Consider the following 15,655-nt stretch of genomic DNA (forward strand, 5'->3'; position numbering starts at 1 on the left):
TTGAATGACGAAGAAAACGTAGACACAGATGATAGAGTATCATATATATGTGTATATATCCAGTCTTCACAAAATGTTAAAAATCACAATTAAAAATAATTTTGTGTGTGGGGGAGAAATTAGTTTTTAAAAATGAAATATACATGGAAGCTACTTATCTTACCACAGACTAAAAACAATGTACCATTGACTCATATGCTCACTTTTAAAGGGATCCAGTTGGTCTAGTTAAACGAGTAAAAGTTGAAAAGAAGGTAACAAAGTAATATAAGAAAACTGTTAAGAGATGGCGTGGCAGTCGATTTTGCAACACTAGGTGGTATTGTTTTAAATATTGACAACAACGAGACTTGGAACCGTGTAAGTTTCAAAAACGAATATCTCGCGTTGCTACTTGTCCGTTGCTGGTTTGTAAGGGTTGTGTCGGTTCGCAGCGAAAATGATAGGCGCTATGCCAGCAGTGGCCGTGCGGCATGAGCGGAGGCGCGCGGAGAAACGCGGCGCCGGCGCTCGCCGGGCCTCCGCGCTGCCGTCGCGCGACGACGACGAGCCGGCGCACCGGCGGCTGCGCGTCGAGCTGTACATCTGCGGCAAGGTACCAGCATACTGACGCTAATGCAGAAGAAGCATTAAACCTGTACTTCCTTAAAGTCCAGGTGGAACCTCAATAATCCAGACGGACCCCTAAGAGTTCAGGGGGGGACTTGAACTAGAAAATTCCAGCTTTCGATACAAATGAACTAAAATAATGAATTTACTTCACCTATCAATATAAGTAGATAATATTTTAAGACGCTTATCGACTGATAATTGTAAAAACTTGCTTATTTTATATTCAGTACGTGTCCAGACTTGCAAAAATCCGCCGCCGTCTGCAACGCTTGTCCAGACGTCCTAAGGGCGTCCCATTTCGAATCGATATATTTTGACATTAAAGCACAATCAACTCTGGTTAATCGTAACGTTAATGAGTGTATTGACCTATAAGGTCGTTCATCCCCCCTTTCTCCCTTGCTCAACAGCCTCCTCTCCAAAATCTTTTGGAAATAAAGTCATATTTTTATTATACGTGATGTTCCTTCTTCACTTTCACACTTAGGGTACTTTCACACTACCGGAACAGATAATTGCAAGTTTGTCTACGTCGTGTTAGTTGACAGACAGCCTGGTAATGTAATATAATAATACGAGATGGAGCTAGGAAGGAAGATAGAGTGGCAGCATCGCCTCCCTGAAAAAGGACGAACGATCCACTGATTTTTACAACACTGCGAGGAGGTCATAAAGAAAGTCATATCTATGAACAAAGTCTTAGATCAGATAATAGCTATAAATAACTGTGATATAGTAATAATAAAAACAAATTTAACATCTGAGATAAAAAAAATGTTATAATGAAAATAAAAAAATTAAATATAGCGATGGATAAAAGGCGATGTATAAAAGTCATGTGAATAAAAGTTATAGAGTGAAAGAAAAGAAAGAAAAAATTAAGAACAAAATATAGAAAGAAATATATCGTGAGCTAGGACATTGTTAGATATAGAGAAAGGAGACGCTATTAAAAAAAATATATGCGATAATACGTCCACCGACTTCCCGTGTTCTAATTAAATAAGTCTAGAATGTACCATAAGTAACCACTTGTAAAAAATTTTAATATTCATTGACTACAGTTGGCAGTTCTGCACGCGGTGGTAGGATCGCTGCTGCTAGGCATCGTGGTACTGGTGGTGGGGCTGGTGCAGCTTTCACCAGGAGCGGAGGCAGCCCAGCACCGCTACTACCTGATGGGGGCAGGGGCAACGCTGGTCGGCGTGGGAGTACTTGGCGCTGTATTACGGTGAGCATGAATTATTGACTCAAAGTTTCAAGAATTAAGTTTAATTGTTACAACGAAGTCCCGCAAAGAGCACTACCGTCATTTCCCACCGATTATTACTTTCAGAAATAATCGTATATAATAAATACATTTAAAAAACTTTTAAATTAAACGATTTTTTGATACCCATATTGTGGTGGTTGTGGAAAAATAAGTACCTAGTCCGCCATATTGGAACGGCGTCCATCTTGAATTTTAAATTTTGACATATTCATCGTGTTTTACTAGTGTAGCCCTTTCATTTGATACCTATATTGAGGGAGTTAAAGAAAAATACGTAATCCGCCATTTTGTATCGGCGGCCATCTTAGATTTATAATGTTATTGATTTTATTATATTGTATTGTCATCTAAATTAAATGTGTGTACCAAATCTCAGATCAATCTGACAACGGGAAGGTGCTTAAATTTCAATTTCTTATTTTGACCCATATAAATAAATAAATAAATTCCGTACGGGTCGAACTAAATAAAACCGTTTAAAAACATAAATAATACATTACATAACATTTAATTTTTTCATTTTAATATTCCTGTTAATAAAAATAATAAACAATAAATCTTTTAGAGCTATATCGTGATTCTATATCAGTTGTGAACAGTTTTGAGTCAGACGTTCTTGTTCCGAGTGGGAGGTGAGAGGTCTGGAGAGGCAATGAAACGTAGGCGAGCACTCGGGAGGGTCGTCGCTGAACCTCTGAAGTATTTGTACCACTTTTTGTTTTACTTAGAAGCATTTAAATACAAGAGGAATTTATATTCCAGAATATTACGTGTGTAATAAAACTTGTACCCTTATAATTTTTTATTTTGAAACTTTGATCTACTTTTTCTGATGCATGAATACGTAAAACAACCGGCATTTTATTTGGCACATCGGCCATAAGATTTAGTATAAAGATTTACTTTAGTCAGTTTTGTAGAGCGTTGTCTTTATTGCAGTGCTACGATTTGGTATGCACATAGAGAAGTTCCAACGAATTCAAATGTTAAGTACTGTACCTAAACATATTTTACAATTGCTATGTATATGTTACCATTATTCAATACCATATCAGCTGATAGACATCCACACCATGGCCCCCAAATATTGGTACGATGACCGCTCTTGAACTGACTTTCTAAAACCTGGATTATGTCGTTGGCTCTTCTAGTGGGTCTACCAGCACGTGGTTGCCACTCAAGAATCTTTCATCCTGAACAGGCGTCAGTTGCAACTGATATGCTCCATTTAATGCCAATTCACTGAGCGACGTCGAAAGCTTTAGTTTTTCTGCTGATCCAATCATTTCTGATAACTTGTGTTTATAGAAATCTAAACCAGACGTGCCAAATCAAATGTCAGGTACTATATGCGAGAACTTGCCAAATCAAATATCAGGTACTATATACATATACATATACATATATATATATATATATATATGTATATATATATATATATATATATACTTAATAATCTTCAGTCTCTTTGTATTTAATATACAAAGAGACTAAAGGTTATTAAGTAAAATACATTGGAGAAAGATGCCAAAAATTTCACTATTTTTTAGTGAAATACTTTACTAATTTTTCGATTTTTTATTAAAAGACCACCATGGTCGCAGTTTTGTATATATTGTAACGCGACTGTTTGTAATATATACTTTCAAGTTTAACAATAAATATCTAACTGTTGTTTAACAACAACAATCGCGCGATTTTACGAAATCATATATAGATATATCTAAAATATAAACTGTAGTAATATTGTTGACGTATCCCTTTTAAAAACTATAAATATAAAAAAGGAAAACATAAGTTGAGTGTAAAAAGATTTTAACTGAATATTGAATTTATTGCCGAAAGCAATATCCATCGGAGCACAAAAATCAACAGTTTTTGTTTGTTTACTAAACCACCAGCGGACTTCGAACTGCCTACGCAAGATTTTTGATGTTGCAAACGATTTGGCACGAGCCACGAACCCGAACTATAAGCATATAGCTTTATTATTTGGTCACCTACCCACTAATCATCTTTGCAATACCTGAGGATGACTGGTAGAGAATGCCTAAAGACAAAGGCCGCCTTTACAAAGTTCGTAAAAAAGGTAAATAATCAAAAAATTCGAATTTTGATCACGCGTTTATCTTCTTTTTACTGTGTTATCGTGACATTATTTATTATTACTAAAATAATATTAGTAAATTTCTATTCGTTGAGCTTTATATTCATTGGCGAATATAAAGCTCAACGAATCCGCTGGCTTGGTCACTTGGAGCGAATGGGATCGGATCGGAGCGTGAAGGTAGCGTACCTGGAAAAACCGAGGGGTCGAAGACCAGTGGGTAGACCCAGGTATCGCTGGATCGATCGCGTTGAGGCAGACTTGCGCGAATTGAATGTCAACCAATGGCAGACGATGGCGCAAGATAGAGGAAAGTGGAAGTCTCTCGCTTCGGAGGCCAAGACCCACTTTGGGTCACTGAGCTAGCGGAGTAGTAGTAGTAGTAGTAGTAAATTTCTGTAAGCAGTCTATCTGGGACAAATTTATAAATACTCTACTTATTATAATTACATTAACGACTATTTATAAACATATATTCAAAAAGCAGGATGTAATACATAAATATATAGAGACACAAAGTATACTGATATATATACATATACTACGTATATTATACGTATTAACACATATTAAATTTAATTATTGTTTACTATAACCCTACAGAATTTGTACTTCTAAAAGTAACTAGGCTGTCGCATTTCAAAAGAAATAAGAAATTAAAGTAACATATTTCATGGTGATCACATTATACAGATGTTTTAAAACATTTTATTGATAAATGTTATAAAAATTCACCCAATTAAAAATTATACACCTGTGAACAATCAACCTATATAAATGACTAATATGAATGCAGATTATTATTAACCTCGTGCAGGGCGATACACGAGAACAGAAACGTGAGCCTTTACAAAAAAGAAAGTTTTTTCTATCTACCCACACTTTGATCTAATTCTGTAAGCGAGTGGTTCAATATTTTTATTTAAAAATAAAATAACCATCAAGGGAACAAATAGAGCTGATATTTATAGTTTAATACTCGCATCTAACCCAATTTGGGTCATAAAATTTAACACACAACACTTGTATATGCTTATAATATATAAAGTCGGCGAAAACATCAGACATTTCAGAGAAATCGCTTTGAATTCCTTTCAACTGTTTTAACATTTGAAATTAAACACACATCGTTGATATTCAAATCTAACCGTATTTGATATTCGCAAACGGACTGAAACAATAACAAAAACATACTGATTTTAAAATTATCCATGAATGTGGCATTTCATATGTTGTTACACACACGCACTTTATCCATATACACACACACATGCACACGTGCAACCTTATTTTGAACAAAATGTAATTTTTTTAAAACTATAACAGATTAACATTGTAATATTAAATATCTGGTTTTAATACTATATGATGTAGACCTATATAACTTGACTATTCCCTATCTATTGGTACCTTTTTATCGTACCAATAATACGTACCATGTGCCTCATATCGCTGTATTTGCAGTGGTACCAACATAGACGTCGTTAAGCGTCCGCGGACCTTCTGCGTTGCGTTTCGCAGTTTGAGTTACTTCTCCAGAAACTTAAGGACCCAGCTGCCATCTATTCTGTCTTTAGCCCTGCCCCCCTGCCGCCTCAATTTGCGAAACAAGCAGATTACAACAACTGTCTTTCGTTTTAAGACCTCCTTATTATTTCAACCTTGTAGGAAAGCGAGCGTAGTCCTGTCCATGGCTCGATGAGCGATTGTGCGCTTGCTAATGAGATCCAAAATTTTACTAAATAAAATAATAATGAATGTTCAATACAGTTTGTGCGTTAATAGTGCATTAAAGTATCATTCAACCAATCAAAAAGGATCCTTTCGAACGCAACGATTTTATTGGTTGAGTATTTAAATAGGGCGTGGCTAGGTCGACGGACAATCATAATTCTCAGAATATTTAACGCGAATGAACTACATGTGTAGAACTAAACTTCTATTGTTTGTTTCAGATGCATCTGCCTGCATTGGTTCAACCGTAGATACCGGGAGGACGTCGGCGACGCAGACCCGCCTGCCCACAAGAATGGCGTAAGCGTTGTAGAGAGCGGCCACGGCCACGACACCCACAAGAATGCCAACGAGAAGCCCAAGCTCAAAACACAGGCGAGCGTAGGTCGCGACCACGACCTCATGAAACAGCCCTCTGCCGCCAGCGACACCTAAACTTAAGATCTGACCACCATATAGCGTAATAACATAGGATACATCTCCGCTCTAATATCAAGATTGATCGGAAACTTCTCCGCCGCTGGGCAAAGGTCTTTTGTCTGCGTCGTCTTCACACGTATATATATATATCTTCCACATGTCTAAAATTATATCACTAAAATTAAAAAATGTCAAAGACCAACAATCGTAATATCGTATTTACACTTTGTACACTTTATATCTAATATTAATTGTTCGACGGACTTAATAATAGGCGCCTTTCGTTACGTGAACGCAACACAGCTCGGACAATTTCTTGGCCTTTGCTCGCGGACGTCCCAGTTTACTGTGCAGCGGAGATCGTCGCTGGTCACGCATCGTGTCATACCAATCGACATTATTTCTTAAAAAAATCGTTTTGCACAATTACATTGACCATTGCGAAGCGACTTGCAGTTACTGTTCACAGTAATATACTTATGACATACAATAAGGATTTTCATTAAAAAAAAATTAAAGGTCAAATTAATAATCATTTCAAAATTAAGTTATTGGAGAATGCTGTATTTAATTTAAAAAAAAAAATAACACAAAGCGTCCTGTTGTCCTGGTTTTTTGTTTTCAAGAATATTTTTACTGAAATAAACAAAAAAATGCATACAAGTTTATTCTACACTTTCGTAAATAAACAATTGGAAAATAAACGTAACTCTGCACGTCTAGAATGGTCGATATAATTGCGCATAATGCATTTAAAAATATTAATACATATATATGTGTAAGTTAGTCTATCTCGGTGTATGCTCATACGTATATAAATCGATGTACTGAATGTTTACTGTTGTTTACTGCACCGTACTCGTATTGATATTTTAAACGTACATTATGTGTACATTTGTGTCATAAAAGTAAGTTGTAATTCTTTCATAGACATGGACATGTTTATCACAATCGTGGACATAATGTACTACTATATGCGTACTATATTTATATCTATGTATACTGTAGGATGTGTATTTAAGTTTAATTAATTCATGACTTTGTTCTTAAGTATTCTGTCTCAATCCATGGGTGACCTTCATTTATATAAGGGCATTGGTTAACGTCATTCCTTTAAAATATAATCACAGAAGTATTGAAACATAATGTCCTTACATATCATTTTCTATAGAATCTTACGATTTATTTTCATTCGCTAGAAGGTTTTCTATAATTTTCAATATATCCTACTCGTTAAATTTAGAATCCAAAATGTTTCAACTGTACTATATATTTTGTGAAGTTACTTTTAATATATTTTTGAAAACTTTACAATTTAAGAGAAATCCCGATTTATATTTGCTTTGATATATTGGCAACGGAATATATGGAAATCTAAATTATTCTAAATCTGTTTACGGACCACGCTTATATATTATAGCCATGTTCAAATGCCGCCATATTTATTCTAAGCTTCACCGTCCGATCGGATAGGTGTACAGCACGCGTTCAATTTAAAATTCGACGCGTGTTTACATGCCGGTTCGGAAATCGTCCCTTATCTAATCTGTCGACAAACAATCTTTACATTCGGCTCTATGATTTTAACCATAATACCTTAATTAAACATGTTTTTTGACATTGGTATGAAACATAAATTCTTTTTATTACGATTTTTTTTTCATATCGATTTAAAAAAATTACCATGATTTTAAATTACATTCTAATATGTCAACATCAACTTTTTAAAAAGATTGACATTTGGGCACATAGTCACTGGCAAAATAATTAAAATGTCAAAAGCAAAATCTAAACGTCAAATGTGTCAAATATTTATTTTAATATTATGAGAAATAAATTTTGAAACATCATCGTAAGATAGATACGCGACGATTTCCACCACCACCATGGATTAAATTCTCTCAAACTATATATTTACAGATAAAGGAATTTTGTAGAACTTAAAGTGTCTATCCAATATACATTGTTTAGGGTTAAGTATAAAGAAATAACACATGTTTATGGCCATGTTCTGAAAACATTATTGGTGTTTGAGCTTAGACGATATTGTGATTTCCTTTAGATTAAGTTAAAATTATTATTTATATATGAGACCGTTTTCCAGTTATTCCTAACGAACCCGTACATTACATCCAGAATTAATATAAATGTTTTAACATTTATTGTTTTTGAATAATTTAATTATAAATATTTTTTATTTGACTTTTATAGTGTTGTACCCTTTTCAAGATTTATCTTTATATCGTTTTTTTATCTAGTTTACAATGAAAAGTGACAGCCCTACCGAAGCCTATCACTTATTGTCGTTTCGATGCGTATTTAGACATTGTTGTATTATCGGTATTTATAGGAAATATATCATTAAATTAGCTATTTGTGTATATTTAGATGTTGTGTATCGATGTTCTTACTATTTAGTGATACAAAGCGATCGTTCGCGTGTCGACAAACAAGTCATTTCAACTATCATTTTCCTTATCATTCAAACCGCTTGTATTCTCAGTTGGTATTGTGAGAGAAATCGAAATTTTACCCTAAGAGACTGAGAAAGTGTTCTAAAGTAAATAACCACTGTTTTTTCCTTTTATTTAATGCGGTAGTTTTTGAGGTTATCATTTTTTTTAATTCGCTTATAGATTATATATGCTTTCTTTTCTATTCGCTGTATACAGATTAAACTTGGAATTGAATTACTTTCCCATAAATTGTTCATTTATATATTTATGTAATCATTACATTTTAAGTGATTTGCTTGTGATTTGTGATTTAATTGAATGTAAGAAAGATATGTAAACAAAATATGACGGTACTTAATTTTATGAAATTGAAATAGTATAGTGAAACGTCTTAAAGAATTTTCTAGTTTATGAATGTTGGTCAGTGTTGTAAATGTAAAAAATAATTTAACAATAGTTACATTAATAATTTTTATTTGTAAATCGTATATCGTTGAGTTTCGCCAAAGGGTTTTTTGCCGTATTGGACGCTATTGTAACCTGCCAAGCGCGGGGAAATCCCGAAACATTTGATTTAGCCGAATTATATTAATTAACAATGCCAAATTATCGGATGTTATTCTTATTCGATTGTAGCTTTTTTAAAATATTTCCGTGCCAAAAGTAATGCAGACCGTTCAGTTGTATCTTAACTAGGGTTTTTATTGTCGTGTGTTATATATCAATCCGAACATGTAAGAAATATTAATCAAATTTTGATAATTTAAATTTAGTTTATTATGGAACTTTTCCGTTAGCCGGATGCAGATGATGCTAAGTGTAAATCAAATGTGAGTGAACAAGCGCCAAGCGACTTCGCTCGCGTAAACCAATAGACATTCTTAATGTGTAAAACTGTTGTTAAGAATTCATAAGAATTTGTCATGATTCTTGAGTGAAGGCCACAGCAAGCGCAGCGTCGGGCCTCCACTAACCTTGTAGACAGTGGCGTAGCTAGGGGGTGGCGAGCGGGGCCAAGCCAAGCCCCAATCTGCCCTAGGCCCCAAATACCATAGCTACGCCACTGCTTGTAGACAAGGCGCTGAATATAAGTCGCTTCTAAAAGGTCCTATGATGAAAGTCTATATACCAGCATGGACCTCCTACAGATAAAAAAAATTATAACCTAACTTTACCTAACGTTTTTAATCATATGTTGCTTTCTTTGTCAACATACCCTCCACATGGAAAAAAAGAGGTCTTAATCTCTCAAATATTCATATTTATTTTCAAGAAAAAATAACTAAATACGGAGCACATGTTCCAAACTAACATTACCTATGTGACTGTAAGAATTACGTATTGCGAAGTTTTTGCTCTGTGCTTACTAACGGAAAAGTAACGTAATTTTTTTTTAGTAAAGATTATATTCAGTGGTAAAATTAAATATTGCCATCATAAAAAAGTTACTATATTTAGAATTCGGCTACGAATAATGAAGACAGAGAATTTTAAATTCATTTTAAATGTTACACACTGGATACAGACCGCCTCCTACAAGTCCTATTGGAAACCTTGGGGGGCGGACTATGTCCAGGGGTGGCGTATTTTGGCTGAAATGGTGATGAAGTTAAGGCCGGTAATTTATTGATTTTAGTTTATTACGTGCGTTTGTATTATAGATGTTGTGTTTCAGACATTCCTTGGCTTTGTACGCTTCGAAATTGCCAATCGACTATATGTTCAAGCGCGTATTAAGTGTTTAGATTGTAGTTGAATTAAAAACATAAATGTTAATGTGGTTAAGCAACATACTTCGTTCCGTTCGCCCGGGGCGAGCTGCTCCTCCTCCCGGGCCTGTCACCCTACCTAAAAACCTAAGCTCTATTCACTGTGATAAAATAAATGTAAGTATATACGCGGTCGCGATTACTGGGATCCGGGGAGATTTTACGGTGCAAAAGTAGATCGTTCAAACGCTCCTGAGTTACCGTTGTGTTGGGATATCACAGTGAATATTAATTTACCATTTCACACGATCGTCTGTCATCTCTTATTGAACTAGAACGCCGCTAGATGTCAGTCGCGTCGCCCGCTCCGCGCGGTGCGGACGTGTTTGTACGTTCAGGCGGCGTTCCTAGTTCTACACTCATATAATTTAAATACTGAGGTGTTTTATATTTGGATATTGATATATTTTAATTTAAATTACGACTGTGCTGTTTTATATCTCATATATTTTATACCGATGTCTCTAAATAAAATGTGAATGGATTTGTGTTGTTTTCATTTAATTATTCTAATCCTTACAAACGCAACGGTTATTTTTTTATTTATAAATATGCTATTTGAATATACCTGCCATCATGATGGACATCTAAGTGATGCATCAACCTGAGACAAACACACACGACCTATCTTACTACGCAACAAAAGACTGTTGTTATAAGTGAACGTTCCATACCGAACGCGAGCGATAAAATACGATAGTGTTGACAGTTGCAGCTACACAAGCAGAGTCCAATGATACGCTGAAAACCGGTCGCTCCAAGCCACCGCCATCTGAATATCCTTCAAGTCAAAATACATAGAAAAGAGAGATAAGATACAGCCTCATGCCGGTCGTTTTATTTAACTGACTACTTTTAGAAAAAATCTTCTACTTCTTACTAAACTAGCGTTCTCACGTTGATATTTTCCGCAACTTCTCCCCGCTGTAAAGTTTTCTTAAGTTGTACTAATTAATAATTGAACAAGGCGCGGTCCAGCCGTTTCGGCTACATATATTTCAATTGGTAAACGGATGTTGACAGACAACGGTCTCTAACTTAAAGGCCGCACGACTGTTGGAATCTTTCATGATGTTAACGCCAACGTGTATCAATCTTTTATTTCAATTAAAATACAGAACCGTTCTACTCTTACGGTTCTCTACTTCATTAGAGTATTAACAGTCCTAGCCCACGTTTCCTCATGCCACGAAACTTCAAGCGACGTAAGAACTTCATAACCTCTCATGTTAAAAAATCAATTTAACGGTCCGTAGAAGAAATAAACTGATTATGCTTGCCTGCTAGAGTTTGGTGACGTAATATGTACTTGTCTGTATCATCCTTCGATTAAACTGTCCAAGATAAACACTAAGAAAATGACAAGAACATAAACATGTAATGTATGGTATACTTTATCAAAAATCAACGGCTTCCGAAATAATAAATGACGTAATGTAAGAAAAGACTTTTACAAACTTTTGATTACTACGTATTAAAATGAATCATTGTTTACTGTTTGCATTTAAATATAACGGTCAGAAGTTTGCGTAAAATTATATTCATATAGTTTCAAAGTGATCACTTTGTAAAGGATGGTTGGAAATAGGTATATTTACAGTTTTGCTGACAAAGATGTCAGTCCTAACCCTCTAAAAATTTGTCCCAGAGAATGAGTCCCAGAAGAGAAAACTAAAATAATTGTGGGCTTCTGAAGAAATAATAGTGCAGAACTACACATCTTTTGGGTCTTTTAAATTATTGTTTGTAATAAATGATTATGTTAATAACGAATATTTGTACCGTGTCCCTTATTTTGCCAACTTGTGTTAAATCTTTCTAGCTTGTCTCATTTAATTATAAAAGCGCCATCTTTAACAAACCTAGTAAAACTGAAAGTCAAAGCCATTGTTATTAAATTGTTGAAATAGATGACGCTATTCACAAATAAATGTAAATGACAGAAATTTTAAATTTTTCGCTAAATATCTTTTAACCAGTGCAAATCCGAAAACAATGGCTTAGTTAGAATCGTTTTGGTATTTAATAATTTAAAAATGACCTGTTAATTTAATTTATTATACATCTCAATTTGAAAACATGGTAGCATCCAATATATAACATTGACACAGTAGTTCAAAATGAAACAATATTCTTATGGTAATTTTGAGCAAACACAATAAACTTAGGTTTGGAACGATTTGTTTACATGCTAAAATAATGATATCAATTCGTAATAATGGTTAGTAAGTCTTTTTTTGATCGTCTCAAACAGAAATAAACATTATAATATAATAGTTATAGTTAAGACATCCCATCATGTCCCAGCATGATAATATTGCCCATAATTTTGTATTTCAAACATTGCGGCATCGTCACATTGTTATGAATAAAGAAATCGCTGGCATAGAGGAACTATACTAGCGTTCGCTGGCATCCAAATCAACTTTATATTAATTACAACACTTTTTTGTTTAAATAAAACCCATTGTTGTCAATAATTAATAAATAAATCCCAATAATCATAGCAAGGCAAATCAAGCGAAAACAATAATTCACTATTGCAATTCACATTTACGCACGGGGCGGCAACGTCGCGCTGTACGCGCGATAGCGGCTTTCGGAGCGGAATGCTGCCAGTAAAAAAAATATTTGTAAAGTTTAGGGAATTTTCTTAAATGTAAATTACTTTTTTAAATACTGCTTTATCAAGTTTTTTTCTACTATCTTGGGACCTTTTTTAGAAAATTAACAGAGTTACTTTACCTACATTATTACTACAGAAATGTCGTCTTATAGAATGACCTCATGTGAAAAAAGAAAATTACTTAAAACATACATCATTTTTGTAAAAAGTATCAAAAATAAAATAATAATTTTGATTTCGTACGAATGTAAAATTTATTTATTACATTTTCATGTGTAAAATGTAATTGTGAAATGATTACAGAAACTTTGTAAGTATAAACATTAAAAATTGAATACTGAGCTCTCATTCTTTTAATTCTCCATTAATTTCTAATATGTAATGGTAAATCAACTTTAGGTAAACGAAAACTTGATGATGCAAGTCCTTTGTGTACTAAAAGAATGCTGATCGATGTTTTTTTTATCATATATTATAAATTAAATATAGGAGATACAACAATAAATGTGGGGTAAATAGCGATCGTTAGATCGTTTAAAGTTAGTATACTATTTTATGTATGAAATATCACACAATGAGAAGTGGTTCGTCTTTTAACAGAATCACAAACTGATCAACAAATCTTTCTAGCTAGTTTTAAATAGAAATAAAGAAGCTACTACTAGCTAGTAAATAAAAATAAAGAACATATACATGTATTAAAAACGTATCTTAAGAAATATTGCGCTCTAATCATGTTAAAAGACAGAGATAAATAAGGTTTCTTTACTTTTATTAGGGGAAATTCTTTATTTAATATGGTATCACAGGCGTGTGACCGCGCGTGTCAGTTATCGCGTGAAACTCTAAACGCGCGGACTGCAGGGTATACGCGCGACAAATCTCACTATGCCAAAACGGAGACTGGAATTTTCGGAAGACTCCGTCGTTGCCAGCTTCATAGAAGAAGTCAAGAAGCGTCCATGCCTTTGGAATATCGATGACGAAGACTACAACGATAGGTTTCAAATGAGCGCAGCCTGGGATGAAATTAGCAACATTTTGGATATACGAGGTATATTTTTGTTAAACATACAACACTGACATCTACATACATCTATGTATAACAGCAATTTTTCAAAAGTAATTCATCAACAAAAATGTGAAATTCAACAAAGAGTGCATAAGTAAAAATGCACAGATTAAAATAATTTAAAAATTACTAATATTAGGCATTTTCTGATTAAAAAAATATTTACTAAATAAATAAATTAGTTTTAGCGCCATCTATGCAGACTGTCCTAAACTAGTACGTTTAAGAAAAGTTCAACCGACTTTTCCGTTATTTGATTTTCGTTTATTAAATATTTTAATGAATTTAAAAAATATATTAACATTTCAGTCGATACAATGCGTATGAAATGGAAAAATCTCAGAGATTTCTTTAAGAAAATCGTCCGCAAACGTGACATCCGCGACGTTGACGACTACATAGGCCGATGGCGCTATTTCAAATCGCTGTGGTTTTTGTACAAGCCCGAGTTGGCGCGAAACGACGATGACAGCTGCGAAGACGCGACCACCAGCAACGACATGAAATGTGAACCCCTGGAGTTCAGCGAAACTGAGGTGTTCGTGGAGGAACAGGATCCCATCCCCGACAAGAGACCTCGCATAACCACCGCTGAAGATTACGATCAGATGTTCCTGAAGTCGCTTACGCCGTTCATGAATCAGTTGGAACCTTTTAGGAAATTAGTTGTTCGAAGTAAGATACAGCAAATTCTTCTCAACGAGATTGCTGCTCAAAAAACAAGTAGTAACAAATTTTACTAGCTATAACATTGTTGTTTTGATATAAGAAATGTAAAAATGTTACTGTGTGAGTTAAATGTGATAAGAGATTATAAATGTCCGTTAAATTTAAAAACTTAGTCGAATAATATATTTAGTCGTTTTAAACGACCAAATATATCTTACATAATATTATATTATTGCTAAGAAATTATAGAGGCTACTTAAATTACATACTTACAAATAGATATGTTAAATAGACTATCTATTTACCCTTATTACTTTTCCATTTGCATTACGTGATTTTTGGTACAAAATTTCTTTCCATAATAAGCCAACACATAAACCGTGGATACGGATTCATCTGAAGTTATTGTGCTAAGAAATAATGGAGGTGGCTTCAATGGGTTTATTATCATCATTTCAACCGTAAGGCGTCTACTTTAGAATTCCCGAACGATCGGAGACGACGCGCATTAAGAGCCTTCCGACGAATTTAACAAGCTCATCTGTCCACCTTGAATACGGACGTTCTATGGGCGCTTGGTGATCTGTGGTCTTCATTCTGGAACCTTAAAGCCTCATTGACCATCTATTTCGCCAACACTGTGTCCTGCCCGGTGCCAATTCAACTTGACAATCCACTGGGCTTATTTCTGATTTCGGCTTCTCAGAGAAATCCCAATTAAGCCTAATTTGATCCGTTTAACGAGTTACTATTATGTATAAGTCTGCACGTGCACAAACAGATATAGCTATCCGTCTCATTCATACATTATCGTCTTGTTTTTCTGATACAAAAGTTCTATCCATAATAAGTTAATGCTTCCAATTTTTGTAAATGCATCCAAATATTCAATATCTGAGATCATAAACATTACATAG

The 15,655-nt window shown here is 34.4% G+C and overlaps 1 protein-coding gene across 1 annotated transcript; it reads left to right on the forward strand.

The window, feature by feature from the left end:
- The first annotated feature begins 13,846 nt into the window (after window positions 1–13,846).
- On the forward strand, window positions 13,847–14,887 carry LOC137932447 (uncharacterized). The gene is made up of 2 exons (XM_068776063.1): window positions 13,847–14,051; window positions 14,379–14,887. The coding sequence occupies exons 1-2, from the start codon at window positions 13,886–13,888 to the stop codon at window positions 14,810–14,812; spliced, it is 600 nt and encodes a 199-aa protein (XP_068632164.1). The 5' UTR covers window positions 13,847–13,885; the 3' UTR covers window positions 14,813–14,887.
- The last annotated feature ends 768 nt before the right edge of the window (window positions 14,888–15,655 follow it).

Source organism: Battus philenor, unplaced genomic scaffold, assembly GCF_028537555.1.
Source record: "Battus philenor isolate CCGP_79_NKW_IND1 unplaced genomic scaffold, ilBatPhil1.0.hap1 SCAF_9, whole genome shotgun sequence".
NCBI classification, from domain to species: domain Eukaryota; kingdom Metazoa; phylum Arthropoda; class Insecta; order Lepidoptera; family Papilionidae; genus Battus; species Battus philenor.

What these genes read in the sequence shown, in the direction of transcription:
- LOC137932447 (XM_068776063.1), top strand. Translation starts at nt 13,886, where the DNA reads ATGCCAAAACGGAGACTGGAATTTTCGGAAGACTCCGTCGTTGCCAGC. An exon ending in CAACATTTTGGATATACGAG is followed by an intron (nt 14,052 to 14,378) that starts GTATATTTTTGT and finishes TTAACATTTCAG; the next exon opens with TCGATACAATGCGTATGAAA.